General features: G+C 41.9%; 1 protein-coding gene across 3 annotated transcripts in view; it reads right to left on the minus strand.

Moving 5' to 3' along the window:
• Positions 1–14,690, minus strand: part of PBX1 (PBX homeobox 1) — a 508,422-nt gene that overhangs the window by 200,319 nt on the left and 293,413 nt on the right. For all 3 annotated transcript variants that reach the window (XM_089516062.1, XM_089516061.1, XM_089516063.1), the window contains exon 3: positions 2,791–3,035. In XM_089516062.1, the coding sequence (XP_089372188.1) occupies positions 2,791–3,035 (245 nt within the window). The remainder of the gene's footprint in view (positions 1–2,790; positions 3,036–14,690) is intronic.

Consider the following 14,690-nt stretch of genomic DNA (forward strand, 5'->3'; position numbering starts at 1 on the left):
CTTGCCATCTCTCTCGCTGTCATTGTTGTTAAATATGACATCTTATTCGTTTTAGTTACTTTACTTCGATTATCCTTAATTAATTTAATTTGGTGTTAATCCAGTTTACTTAGCGTAAATTCACCCTATTACCCAAATTTGGTCAATATCAATTTCAGTTCCTAAATTTATTTTCCATTCAGTGCTCTAATTCCTTAATCCCAAATTATTACTAACACTCTTCTGAATTTCACCTTTAGATATTTTTTTAAATAAACAAAACAATTGTTTCAAACCTTGTTTAACACAGACCCTTTAAAGATTTCTCTTGAGCTTATATTAAAGATATAAAGGGTTGACTGGTGTAATTTAATCCATTCTCCTCTAGACTGTCCTTTTCATGCGTCTTCCTTATCCTTGGGTCCTTCTTGTTTCCTTGTCTATACTTCTCTTTGTAGATGTCACTTCCTTATTTTCGCGACCTTGAAATCGCCCAGTCTTTCCACTAGATATCCACTCTGGTTTCTTTTTCTCCCCGAAACCTGCTCCACTCCTTTCTCTCCTTTCTCCATCTGTCCTCACTCTCCTCTGCTTCTCGTCCTGGTCCGCTTCTTTCATGACAACAGGAATTACACAGACTAATCAGAAAATTTTCCATGGAGGTACAGAACCAAATATGAATTGACACTCCGCAGAAGTCTTGACCAGGCAAATATTATCAATTGCCCCAAATACATAAATAGCGCAACAATGGTGGCTCATTATCTCAAGCACTGGAACATTCATAGACCATGCCTCTGGATATATAGACAGTTTTAGATCATGTGCCACCAACACTCCTAGCTATGTGAAGGACACTACTGACTTTTTGCAGAAATTACAGTCCATCCACAACCTCCCAGGGAATAGCATCTTAGCCATTATGGATGTGGAATCCCTACATACCAACATCCCACACAAGGATGGACTACAAGCAATAAGGAACATCATTCCAGATGGAAACATAGGAGACCTAGCCATCAAGGTCTGCCAGTTTGTTCTCAAACACAACTACTGAACGTACATGGCACCACAATATGTCAATATCTTCATGGTAGATCTGGAACAACATTTCCTTAACTCCTGCACACAGAAACCTCTCGTCTACCTGGAGTAAACTGCTGATATTGTCATCATTTGGACTCATGGAGATGACACACTCCACCAGAAATGCAACAGCAATCTCAGTCTGGCATTATCCATAGATCAAGTTCATTTTCTGGACACAACTGTAAAGCTGCACAATGGACATCTAAGCACACAAAGCAAATCAACAAGGCAAGAGCAGTATCCAGGACTAATCTATTGCAGAAATGACCATAGACAGGAAATTATAGTGGTCACATATACCTCCCAATTCAGACATGTAATCAATGGACTACAACCTATTCTAGACAATAAAGGTGCCCTTTCAGGGTTTTTGTTTTTTGGTGCCAGCTTTCCCTTGCCTACAGACAGCCTCACAATCGCAAGCAGTTAATTACCTACAGAGGGACACAAAAAATTGATAGTAGGATAGGAAGATGCAAACCAAGATCTTGCCACAAAGCTGGATGCCAACTCTGCCCACAGGAAATATCATCACAGGATCTAATCACATCACCCACAATAGTATAGGTACTTTCACTTGCCTATATTCCAATGTAATACTGTATATCCCATTCTCTGTCAACAATGCCCTTCTGCTCTCTATACTGTGCAAACAGGTCAATCTCTGGGGCAGAGAATAAATTGACATAAATGAGATGTTATGAATGGGAATACACAAGAAATTGTTGCAGAACATGTCAGTCTTCCTGGACTTTTTATCTTGGACCTCAAACCAGTACTCCTGGGGAGAAAAAACTTCAAGGGAAGATTAGAAAGGGTTGGGCTGTATCCACAAACTCCAGTCCATTGACAGTGTGTTGAACAAAGATGTGGTTTCCTGGCACACTACACACATTGTAACATTAATTAATATCCTAGCCTCATGAGCGCTCTTCTTGGCCAGTTCATCCCATCTCCTTCCTGCTTCCCAGGCAGTAACATACTATATCCTAAGATGAAGTAGACCCAGTGTACAAAAGCTTATGCTACAAATTTATTTCTCTTAGGCTGAAAAAGATGGTGGTAAAGGGGTGACTTGCCGCTGCCCTTTTGAATGCCAGGTTGGGGCCACACCATGCCCCCAACCCAACATTTTCCTGGAGAAAAAAAAAAAAAAAAAAGCAGCACAAAGCTGTTCCTTCTTGTGCTGGGTTTTCTGGGTTTCGGTGGTGTGTGACATCTAATCACCATGCCGCCACAATACTGCCACCATATGGTTGCTCAGAGCAGCTGCACGGTGTGTTCCTGGCATCTTGGGGGCATGTGTCATGAGTACACCATGCCCCCAAACCGCCAGGAAGCTGGCTCTTTTTGCCAGTCTGTTCCACCTGTTGGTTAAGTCTCAAAGGTGCTAGAATATCACTTTGCATATCAATCCAGACTAACATGGCTATGTCTTGAAATTCAGCAGTATTGCGCTTTTAAAGTTCTGTGATATTTTTGACAAAAATGGCTATTAATGAAAGAGAAACAAGAATATTGGATTTAGAAAATGTACGTCTATCAGAAATGTAAGCAAAGGAAGAAAAGAAACACACCTCCCAATTCCTTTTTGCTGAAACATGCCAATAAATTCATGGATAAAGTGGAATTAGATTCACCAGTCCATCCTAATTTTTAACATCCCAAAACAACATGTTGTCTTCCACTTTGAGGCATCTCTTACACACAAATGACTGGTACCTGTTCATATTTCTCCAACTCTGTGTGGTAGATCTGTCGAATCTGAGAGAGCTTTGCCCTGTAGTCAGAATGCTCCACAGAATTGTCAGAGCCGGCCCCTCCAGATGCTGCTGCTGCTGCTGCTGCTGCTGCTGAACCCCCTCCTTTTTCAGGTCCTGCTACCCCTTCTGCTAACAGCATGTTGTCCAGTCTCATTAGCTGTGGATCTGTTGGTTCCTCTTCCTGAACTCCTCGAATACTCAACACTGAGAAGATACAAAAGGGAAACACAGAGATTGAAACTTAGCTTTAAGTTCGAGTGATGCATTTGTAGTATAGCTGCCTAGCCAGTAGCATTTTACACAAGCAAATGAACGTATTAATGCCTTATTTTTCAATACATATGAATGCCAAAAACAGGCTTCCCTGGTTGCTAACAACAACAACAAATTGAAATAAAAACATAGGAATGGAAGAACAACACTGCTAGACCAGATCAAAGGACTATCCAGTCCAACATTCTGTTCACACGGTGGGCAATTACCTGTATGGGTGCAACTCCATCCCATGCTCCCCAAAAACTGACACATAGAGACATACTACATTGGAGGCAATATCTAAGTACGCATCCTCACAAGTGGTCAGAGGGCTCTATTCTCAATGAATTTATCCAAGCCTCTTTTCATATAATTGTACCTGGTAGCAGTGAATTCCACAGTTTGCTGTGTGGTGACATAGTTCCTTTTACCTATCTGGAATTTCCCACAATTCTCCCTATTTGTTTTTACCCTCCCTCCCTCCTTTTTATATCCTTCTTTATTCCCACTATGGGACCTCGTGGAATCATAGGAGATTATCACATTGTACTTAAAGCAATTTATTCCCGACGGGATACAGTTGCGTTTAATTTTAAAACCGGGTGTTATCCCACACAGCTGCAGCTGGGAGCGTGCAATCCATATACAACCTGGATCCCAGCCATGCTTATCCAACAGCTTTTCAAAAATGGGTTTTGGAAAACCCGCAGGATAAGCGCAGCTGAGATATGGGCTGCATATGGGTTGCACTTGCCTACTTGTGGCTACATGAGATAGCATCAGGTTTTAAAATTAAACGTGACTGTATCCTGCCAGGGATAAGTTGCTTTAAATACAATATGATAATCTCCACAGAAGCATAGAGTTGGAAGTGGCCCCATAGGCTATAAGGTCCAACCTCCCACTCAATGCAGGAAATCCAGCTAGAGCATCTGCAGCAGATACTGACTAGTGTCTTTTTGAAGATGTCCAGGGAAAGAGATCCCACCACTGGTCTGAGTAATAAGTTCCATAGTCAAACCACTCTTACAGTCAAGACATTCCTCCTAAAGTTTAATCAAAATCTACTCACCTGTAACTTCAAACTATTGGTCCTGGTCCTACTGTGAAACTTGGAATCCTCTGTACAATGATCCACAACCAAACTTATTGCCAAAACAAGAAAGTTTATTGTAAGAGCAAAGCAGAAGTATCCTCGAACACTTTTTTTGCAGAATCTGAAGTCCCAAGCGCCAAGCCCCAGGTTAAACAGTCAGTAGCCCCCACCCTTTTCCCCCCAGACCTTGCCACACCACACACTCTCTTTGCTAAGTCACTATGGCAACCTAGCCTTGAAGACCTAGCTCTTTCACACCCCGTTATCTCTCTTACATTCCAAACCGCTAGCAGGGCCCCAAGCAGAACCAAAACGGTGCATATAATATTCTATCCAACTTTTCCCTCCTCCCAAAGCTATGGCAGAACTACCAACTAGATCTATATACCTATATATCTAACATAGACAGTGATTTTATATATATGAACAATATGCAATATGAGAATATTAATAACTGGATATGTTTGATACTGTATTTGATCTTATGGGTTCTGACACCTACCCTCTAGGAAACAGAGAACAAATGTGCCCACTCCTTTCTGTGACCATCCTGGAGATGTTTAAAGAGTGCTGTCATGTCACCCTCCAGTCTTCTTCTTCATCAAGCTGATCATGTCCAACTGTCCAACTCCCTCAACCTTTCTTCCTGTTTTCCACCTCCATATCTGCTATCATCCTTGTTGCCTTTCTCTGAACCTGTTCCCATTCCTTCCTAAGGTGCCCTGAATGGAATGCAATACTTCCGATGAGGCCTGACTAGTGCTGAATATATTGAGGATATTATTTCCCATGTCTTAGAAATTACAGTTCTGTTAATGTAGACTAAATATTATTTACCTTAGAACATGAATTTACCTTAGAACATGAAATTATAAAAGAGTTAATGGTAAAATTGAGCCAACTGGTATAGCATAATAAAGACCAACAATATTGGGAAAATTTGTGAAATAAGGCATATAGAATAATAGAACGATAGAATCTTCAAGCTGGAAGAGACCACAAGGGCCATCCATGTCAGCGCAACTGCTGGGATCCAACAACCACTATCAGCAACTCCAACGAGTCCTGGGGTTAAATCAGACCCTTGTAGCAGAGCTGGCAATTTCCAGAAGCCGAAGCGTGGCTCCAAAGTCCAATTTGGGATGACAGCAACTGGATGTCTTCCAGGAACTGCAGCAGTGCAGAACCTTCGGGGACACACAGCGAACCGATGCTGTAGCTTCTTCTGATAAACCACCAGAGAAACTAAGTCCTCAAAGTGCTCTTTATTCACAGTGCTATTATACAAAACCAGATCTCTAAAACTCCAAAACATACCAATCCAACTCCTACTTCAAACCCACACCACACCCTTGCAACCCCTGGGCTTATATAGTCTCCAGACCATGTGGTCTCCCAAACCCAGTGAGTTCAGGTGTGTAACCATGACATGTGTCTTCTGTGCAATCTAGACACATGTTTCATCATCCATGGCTACGTGCACTTGGACACTGAAGTGTCTTTGAGCCAATGAGCTTCAGCTGTGCTGATTAGCCTTGCCACTCTGCTGAATGCTCATGGCCAAACACACACACATCAAGCATTTCCCTGTGTGCTGTGTTTTAACCCTTCAGATCCCTGACAATCCATTCCAACCCCCCTGCCATGCACAATCAAAGCACCTCCAACCGATGGCCATCCAGCCTGCCTCCAAAGAGAGAGACCACTGCACCAAAGAGGGAATGCGTTCTACTGACAGAACAATTGTTACTGTCTTCCTAATGTTGAGGGGGAATCTCTTTTCCTGCAGTTTGAATCCATTGCTCTGTGTCCTGGTCTCTGGAGCAGCTGAAAATAAGCTTGCTCCATCTTCAGTATGACATCTTCGAAAAAATTATATCGTGCCTCTTAACTTTCTCTTCTCCAGGCTAAGCATAGCTAGCACCCAAAGTCATTCGTCATAGGGGATGCTTTCCTGATCTTTCACCATTTTGGTTGTCCCTCTCTGGACATACTCCAGCTTGTCAACATCCTTATTGAACTGTGGTGCCTAGAAAATTAGGTATTTAGTGCCCAGAAAGTGTGCAATATTCCAGGTGAGGCCTGACCAAAGCACAATAGAGTGGTACTATTACATCGCTCAATCCAGACTCTATACTTCTATTGAAGCAGCTAAGAATCACATTGGGTTTTTTGCTGCTACATCACACTGTTGACTCATGTCCGATTTATGGTCTACTAGGACTCCTAGATATCTTTCACATGTTCTGTTGTCAAGCCAGGTCTCCCTCATCTTATATCTGTACATTTCATTTTTCTGTCTAATTGCAGGGCATTATATATCTCCATGGTGAAATTCATTTTGTTACTTTTAGCCCAGCTTTCTACTCTATTAAGATTATTCTGAATTTTGATCTGTCTTCTGGAGTATTAGCTACTCCTCCTAATTTGGTGTCATCATCAAATGGCATAAGCATGCCTTTACCTTTATCCAAGTAATTGATTAAAATATATTGATAAATAACACTGGGCTCAGGACAGACTCCTGTGGCACCCCACTGTTCACTTCTCTCCAGGATGAAGAGGAATCATTAGTGAGCACCCTTTTGGTTCGACTGGCCAACAAGTTATAAATTCACCTAACAGTTGCATTGTCTAGCCCAGATAAATGATATTCATAGCATTCTCACCATCTACTAAACTAGTGACTCAGTCCTGAAGCAGATAGACCACTGTGGGGGGGCTGGTGCACAGGCGACACATGCTTCCAACACAGCTGGAAGCTGCTTTGAGGGCACCTAAGGTGGTCCAAGGCCGCCAGCAAAATAAGCAGCAAAAAACTGCTCCTTGCCAGCAGTCTGTTTGGGACCATGGCAGTCCACTTTAAGAGTGAGCCAGTTGCCATGGTCCCTGGCAAATTGGGAGCTGGTCGGGGCTGGAGCAGTCAGAGGCCACTACAAGCTACTGTTCTGCTTTGTCCCTCAATCAAAAAACCATGTGAGATCAGATTTGTTCTTGATAAATCCATGCTGGCTCCTACTAATCACTGCATGGTCATGGAATCATGTAATCATAGAATTGTAGAGTTGGAAGAGACCACAAGGGCCATCCAGTCCAACCCCCTCCATGTAGGAACTCTTAATCAAACCATACCCAACAGATGGTCATCTAGATACCTTCAGAGAGATTCCATTATAATCCGTCCTAATGTTTTTCCTGCATTGAAGTAAAACCGATCTGTAATTTCCTGAAGTTTCTTTCTTGTTCTTTTTTGAAGAGAAGGGCAATGTTTGTCTTTCTCCAGTTCTGTTGCACCTCACCTGTTCTTCAAGATGTCTAAAAATATTATGGCAAATAGTTCAGAGAGTACATCGGCAAGTTGTTTCAGTACTCTGGGATGCATTTTGTCTGGCCCCATAGATTTGAACTATGTGGTTTTTAATAGTTATGCTGGTTTTAATCGGGGTGTTTTATTGGGATGATTGTTTCTTTTAATCTGTATTATATTATATTTGTACTGTCTGTAAACTGCCGTGATCGCAGGAACAGCGGTATAGAAATAAATTTTCAATCAATCAATCAATCAATTTAACTAGGTGATAACTGACTATTTCCTCATCCCTCTGCTCGTTTAAGAAAGAAAACAATTATCTTTCTGTGAGAAAACTGAAGCAAAAATTAGATATTTTGCAATTCGGCTATTTTGTTGTGATCATAGAATCATAGAATCTTAGAGTTGGAAGAGACCACAAGGGCCATGCAGTACAACCCCCTGCCATGCAGGAACTCTCAATCAAAGCATCCCCGACACATGGCCATCCAGCCTCTGTTTAAAGACCTCCAAGGAAGGAGACTCCACCACTCTCTGAGGGAGTGTGTTCCACTCTCGAACAGCCCTTACTGTCAGCAAGTTCCTCCTAATGTTGAGGTAGAATCTCTTTTCCTGTAGCTTGCATCCATTGTTCTGGGTCCTGTTATCTGGAGCAGCAGAAAACAAGCTTGTTCCCTCCTCAATATGACATCCCTTCAAATATTTAAACATATCACCTTTTAACCTTCTCTTCTCCTCCAGCATAATTCTATGGTATGCTTGGGTTAGATATTGACCAGGAAAGCATGCAGATGTGGCTAATGGGTGGGTAGTGTACTTTGCTCAGTACGATAACATAGAAACAGGAGACAGTCTCCTTCTTTGGAGGTTTTTAAAAAGAGGCTAGATTATCATCTACCAGTAATGTTTTGATTATGTATTCCTACATGCAAGGAGGTTGGACTGGATGGTTCTTGTGGTCTCTAACAACTTTGTGATTCTATCATTCTATAATTAACCAGCCATGGATAGATGTTGTAGGGGCTGTGGTTTTTGGGTGAGAGAATACTTAGCATCAACTGGTTGGAGCTATAAGCTGTTGATTTGGCACTCCTCATACTGAAGATGGAGATTCATGTGTTGGTCTGGATGGACAACATAACCATCAGAGCCCACATAAAAAGGAGGAATGCAGTTCTATTCACTGATGCACAAGACAGTTCACCTGATGTGATGTGGGGAGATTCATCTGTTATCCATCAAGGGAGAGTATCTGAAAGGTCAGTTAAACTCTCAGACCTATTGGCTAAGCAGACAATCTGGATCAGGGAAAGTGGACTCTAAATCCACTAGTTTTTCTAATGACAATGGAAATTTTTCCACCTGTCCTGAACGGGGTCATGCTCCCTGTAAAGGACACAGTCCGCAGTCTGGGGGTGCTTCTGGACTCGTCGCTTCACCTAACTTCCCAGGTGGACACGACAGTTAGAGGCGCCTGTTATCAGCTTCGGCTGATACGCCAGCTGCGACCCTACTTGGGCCGGGGGGACCTTGAAACAGTGGTACATGCACTGGTAACCTCTCGACTCGATTTCTGCAATGCGCTCTACATGGGGCAACCCTTGTACCAAACTTGGAAGCTTCAATTGGTCCAGAACATGGCAGCTAGGCTGGTTACTGGTAACTCCAGAGCCAGCCATATAACACCGATATTGAAAGATCTACATTGGCTGCCAATTCGCTTCCGGGCGCAATACAAGGTGTTGGTTATAACCTATAAAGCCCTAAATGGCTTGGGCCCAGGGTACTTGGAGAACCGCCTCTCTCCATACAATCCGCCCCGCACTCTCCGGTCGGGCGGGAAACAGCTTTTGAGAGTCCCTGATACGAGATATGTGATGTCTGCACATAGGGCTTTTTCTGCTTCGGCCCCGCAGGCTTGGAACTCTCTTCCTGACGAGCTCCGCTCAGCCCCCTCCCTGGAGTCTTTTAGGAAAAACCTAAAGACTCACCTCTTCCGCCTTGCTTTTCCCCATGTTCCTTAATTCCACTCTTCTCCTCTTGTACTGTTGTAGTGTATTGAATGTTATTGGTGTTATTGGTTTTAACTGCTTTTAAATTGTGATTGAATGATGGATATTTTACTGCTTGTATTGTACTATTCAACGTGGGGGAGTTTCTTTTTATTGTACTTTGTATCTTTTGTATCTTTTATTGATTGTAAACTGCTATGATAACGGGAATAGCGGTATATAAATAAAGACTCTTCATTCATTCATTGATTCATAATAGAAAGATTTGGTACTTTCAGATATTCCCCGGATGCTCTTTGTGGTCTCTACCAACTTTGTGATTCTATCTTTATATAATTAACAAGCCTTGGATATATGTTGCAAGGCCTGTGGTCTCTGGGTGAGGGATATACAGTATCAACTGGCTGGAGCTATGAGCTGTTTGGCAGTCCTCAAACTGAAGATGGAGGTTCAGTGCAGGCATGTGTTGGTCTTCGATGTCTCTACTCTAATGCACAGAGCATGGGGAATAAGCAAGATGAACTTCAACCCCTAACACAACAAAGCAAATAAGATATAATAGGCCTTACTGAAACTTGGTGGGATGAGTCTCATGAGTGGAATGTAGAAAAACAGGGGTATAACCATTTTTAAGAGAAACAGGCCAAATAGGAAAGGAGGAGGAATAGCCTTATATGTCAGGGACATTTACACCAGCGAAGAGATCCAGGACATCAATCCTGGAAACCAGGTGGAGATCATCTGGATAAAAATTATAGGGGAGGGGAAAAACAGGGATGTTATTGTGGGAGTGTACTACAGACCTCCAAGTCAGACTGAGGAACTGGATGATGTCTTTCTAGAACCACACACTCAGAAAGGAGAGATGTAGTAGTGATGGGTGACTTCAACTATCCTGATATTTGCTGGAAGTCAAATTCAGCCAAATCCTCAAGGTCTAGCAAATTACTCACTTGCCTTGGAGACAATTTCATTGTCCAAAAGGTGGAAGAGGCAACAAGGAGATCAGCTATTTTGGATCTGATCCTAACCAACAGATGACCTAGTTAATGGAGTGCAAGTGGTGGGATCCTTAGGTGGGAGTGATCATGTTCTCTTGGAGTTTGTTATACAATGGAAAGGGGAAGCCAGGCATAGTCAGACACGCATTCTAGAATTTAGGAAAGCTGATTTTAGTAAACTTAGAGAAAGACTGGGCGTAATCCCATGGTCAGGAATAATAAAAGAGAAGGGAGTTCAAGATGGATGGGAGTTTCTCAAAGGGGAAATACTGAAGGCACAGTTTCAATCATTTTCAGTGAGGAAGAAAAATGGGAGATGCCTCAAGAAACCAGGATGGATGACCAAGGAACTTTCAACTCAGCTAAATTTTAAACGGAACATGTATAAGAAATGGAAAAATGGGGAAATCACCAAAGAAGAATTCAAACAAATAGCGAGTATGTGTAGGGGTAAAGTCAGAAAAGCTAAAGCGCAGAATGAACTCAGGCTTGGTAGAGAGGTTAAGAACAACAAAAAGGGCTTTTTGGGGTATGTCCATTGCAAAAGGAAGAAGGAGGAAACGGTAAGGCCACTGTATGGAGAAGATGGCAAAATGCTAACAGAGGACAGAGAAAAGGCAGAATTACTCAACACTTTCTTTGCCTCAGTCTTCTCAGAAAAGGCAAAGGGTGCTCAACCTGAGGATAATGGAGCAGAGGACAGAATAGGGGAAGTTCAACACAGAACAAGTAAAGAGACAGTACAAGAATACCTGGTTAATCTAAATGAATATAAATCTCCAAGACCTGATGAATTACATCCAAGAGTATTAAAAGAGCTGGCTAATGTAATATCGGAGCCATTGGCAATATTGTTTGAGAACTCCTGGAGAACAGGAGAAATTCCAGCAGACTGGAGGAGGGCAAATGTCCCCATCTTCAAAAAGGGGGAAAAAGAGGATCCCAACAATTATCGTCCAGTTAGTCTGACATCTATACCAGGAAAGATTCTAGAGCAGATCATTAAACAGAGAGTCTGTGAACATCTAGAAAGCAATGCCATAATCACAAAAAATCAACACAGGTTTCAGAGAAAGAAGTCATGCCAGACAAATGTCATCTCTTTCTTTGATAAAATTACCAGCTTGTTAGATGAAGGGAATGCTGTGGATATAGTGTATTTTGATTTCAGTAAGGCTTTTGACAGAGTTCCCCACAACATTCTTGCAAACAAACTAGTGGAATGTGGGCTAGACAAGGTAACTGTTACATGGATTTGTAATTGGTTGACTGGCCGAACCCAAAGGGTGCTCAACAATGACTCCTTTTCATCCTGGACAGAAGTGACCAGTGGGGTCCCACAGGACTCTGTCCTGGGCCCAGTGTTATTCAACATCTTTATTAATGACTTGGATGACAAACTGGGGGCAAACTCATCAAATTTGCAAATGATACCAAATTAGGAGGAGCAGCTAATACCTCAGAGGACAGGATCAAGATTCAAAATGACCTTGATAAATTGGAAAGCTGGGCCAATGCGCTGCATTAGCCATCGTATGTTTGCAATGTGTTCCGTTGTGTTTCTTCCTTTCCTGAACCCTGCTTGGTAGCTAATTACCTGCAAACAATTTTAGGAAGGCAGTCTTGAGGTATTATAGAAAGGATTCCAACTCACTAATCCTCATTGGTGTGAATTCTTTGAAATTTACATTAAAAGTCTTTATCATTATGATGGTAGTGGTGGGACCATTAATAAAGTGTCATTACAAATGAAATCCTCATGCATAGTAAGACGTGTTGGCAGCAATACCTCCTTTCCCCTTGCAAATTCATCACCCCAATATTTCTAGCTCAGTCCAGAACTAGCTCAGAAGCTTCAGATCCTAGATAGAATCATAGATCATAGAATTAGAGAGCTGGAAGAGATAACAAGGGCCATCCAGCCTAACCCCCTGCCATACAGGAACGCACAATCAAATCACCCTTGACAGATGTCATCCAATCTCTCTTTGAAAACTTCCAAAGAAGGAGACTCCACCACTCTCCAAAGGAGTGTGTTCCACTGTTGAACAGCTCTGACAGGAAGTTCTTCCTAATGTTGAGGTGGAATCCCTTTTCCTGTGGTTTGAATCCATTGCTCTGTCCTATCTCTGGAGCAGCAGAAAGCAAGCTTGCTCTGTCCTCAATATTGACATCCCTTCAAATATTTAAACAGGGCTATCATATCACCTGTTCACCTTCGCTTCTCCAGGCTAAACATATCCAGCTCCCTGAGTCTTTTTTTTCAGATCTACGCTGGAAATTTCCATTGACATTAGAAACCATAATTCTGGCATGGACATGCACAGGTGTAAAATTCCAGATATGATCATCCAGTAATTCATATAAAAGCCTTTAGGGGAAAATGTGGTAATGCTGAGAGAAACAAGATTCTAATAGAAATCCTAACTCAATCTGTCTAGATATATTTACAGATAATATCCGGGGAATTTCTGACATTTGCAAGATAGTATTGGTTTCCTCTGCATTATCAATGTTTGTTTTTTTAAGTACAGGGACATATGTTCTTAAGCCCTCAGAATCGTTTAGTTATTTCTGTTATATTTACTTCAGTTTCTGCAACTCTTGGTAATGTGAACATAAAATACTACTTGTTACTTATTATTAAACATTGTTTGAAAAGTGAAGTGTTTTAAAATATAAACTCAGCCTTCTACCTGGTAAACACAAAGGATACATAACCAGCCTTTTGTCTGGTCTTATCATTTGAAAAATATGATGCCCCCATTAACAAAATGTCCCCTTGAATTGACCTGACATCCAGCTTCCTTGTCACAGCTTCATGTGGCTGACCTGCAAAAGCTGAGGACACAACCAGAACTGGCAACAGCCTACAGGGCCCAGCCAGCCACACATACAGAGGGCATGGTATTTTCATTCTTTCTTGATATATCTAAATGTGCTGGTTGCAGCTTAACCTTTCTTATGCTAGTTTGGCTAGTGTCGCTTGCCATACAATAGTGGTTGTCAGCATTATGGGAGCAGTAGTCACTTCCCCATAGAGTAAACTGTTTGACTCCTTTCTGGATGTCCTCTATTACCTTCTCTCATGCTCGTCATTTCCATTTTCCCCAACAAAAAGACCCCACTGAAATTATATGTGCACTGAAAAATAGTTAATATCTTTAGAATAAGAATATTCTAAAGATATTTAAATATTGTACATTTTTTAAATGCACATATAAATGTAAAGAATATTTACTTCCCTTTTAACACTTTTCTCCTATTATTTTCAAGGATTTTATATTATTATTATTATTATTATTATTATTATTAGTGTTTGTTTATATAGTGATGTTTTGCACAGCAGTTTAGAGAGTAATCAAAACAATATAAAACCTGCCAATGGTGTACAATCTAAAGTCCCAATATATAAAATATACTAAATAGATAATTTATCCCATTAAAATAGCTTTGAAATTAGAAAACTTATAAATTGTGTCTTTCAGTTTTTCTTTGCAGTCTGATATATTTACATTACATTGTTTGAAAACAAGATGGTTTATGTGAAGGAAAGGCTAAAATCTAATGCATTTCAATTTTGTTTACATTGTGGATTGCAGTCAGTAACAGTTTCTGTTTTAGAAGGAAGAGTTGAGGCATCACCAAGTCATCTTGTGGTTTGAGTGCTGGACTACGGCTCTGGAGACCAGAGTTTGAATCCCAGCTCAGCTATGGAAACCCACAGAGTGATCTTGAGCAAGTCACACTCTCTCAGCCTCAAAGGAAAGAAAACGCAACCTCTCCTCCTCCCGAAACAAATCTGCACAAGAAACAAGATAGTGGGAGTAGGTCATTTTACTGGTTCTTCTCTCCCTCTGAGGCCTGGACCAAGGCAGATGGACTGGAGGGAGGGCTCTTCTTCTTCAGGCTAGGCCTGATGGAGCTGGGCCTGCCTGGTCACTCCCTCACAGGCCGGAGGGTGGCAGTTGTGGAGGGGGGAGTCTCTTTCTTCAGGCTAGCCCTGATGGAGCTGGGCGTGCCTGGTCAACTCCCTTGCAGGCTGGAGGATGGCAGTTACGGAGGGAGGAGTCCCTTCAGGCTAGCCCTGATGGAGTTGGGCCTGCCTGATCAACTCCCTTGCAGGCCGGAGGATGGCAATTACGGAGGGAGGAGACTCTTCCTTCAGGCTAGCCCTGATGGAGT

The sequence above is a fragment of the Sceloporus occidentalis genome, unplaced genomic scaffold, assembly GCF_023333645.1.
Source record: "Sceloporus occidentalis isolate IW3139 unplaced genomic scaffold, rSceOcc1.0.p SCAF_3, whole genome shotgun sequence".
NCBI classification, from domain to species: domain Eukaryota; kingdom Metazoa; phylum Chordata; class Lepidosauria; order Squamata; family Phrynosomatidae; genus Sceloporus; species Sceloporus occidentalis.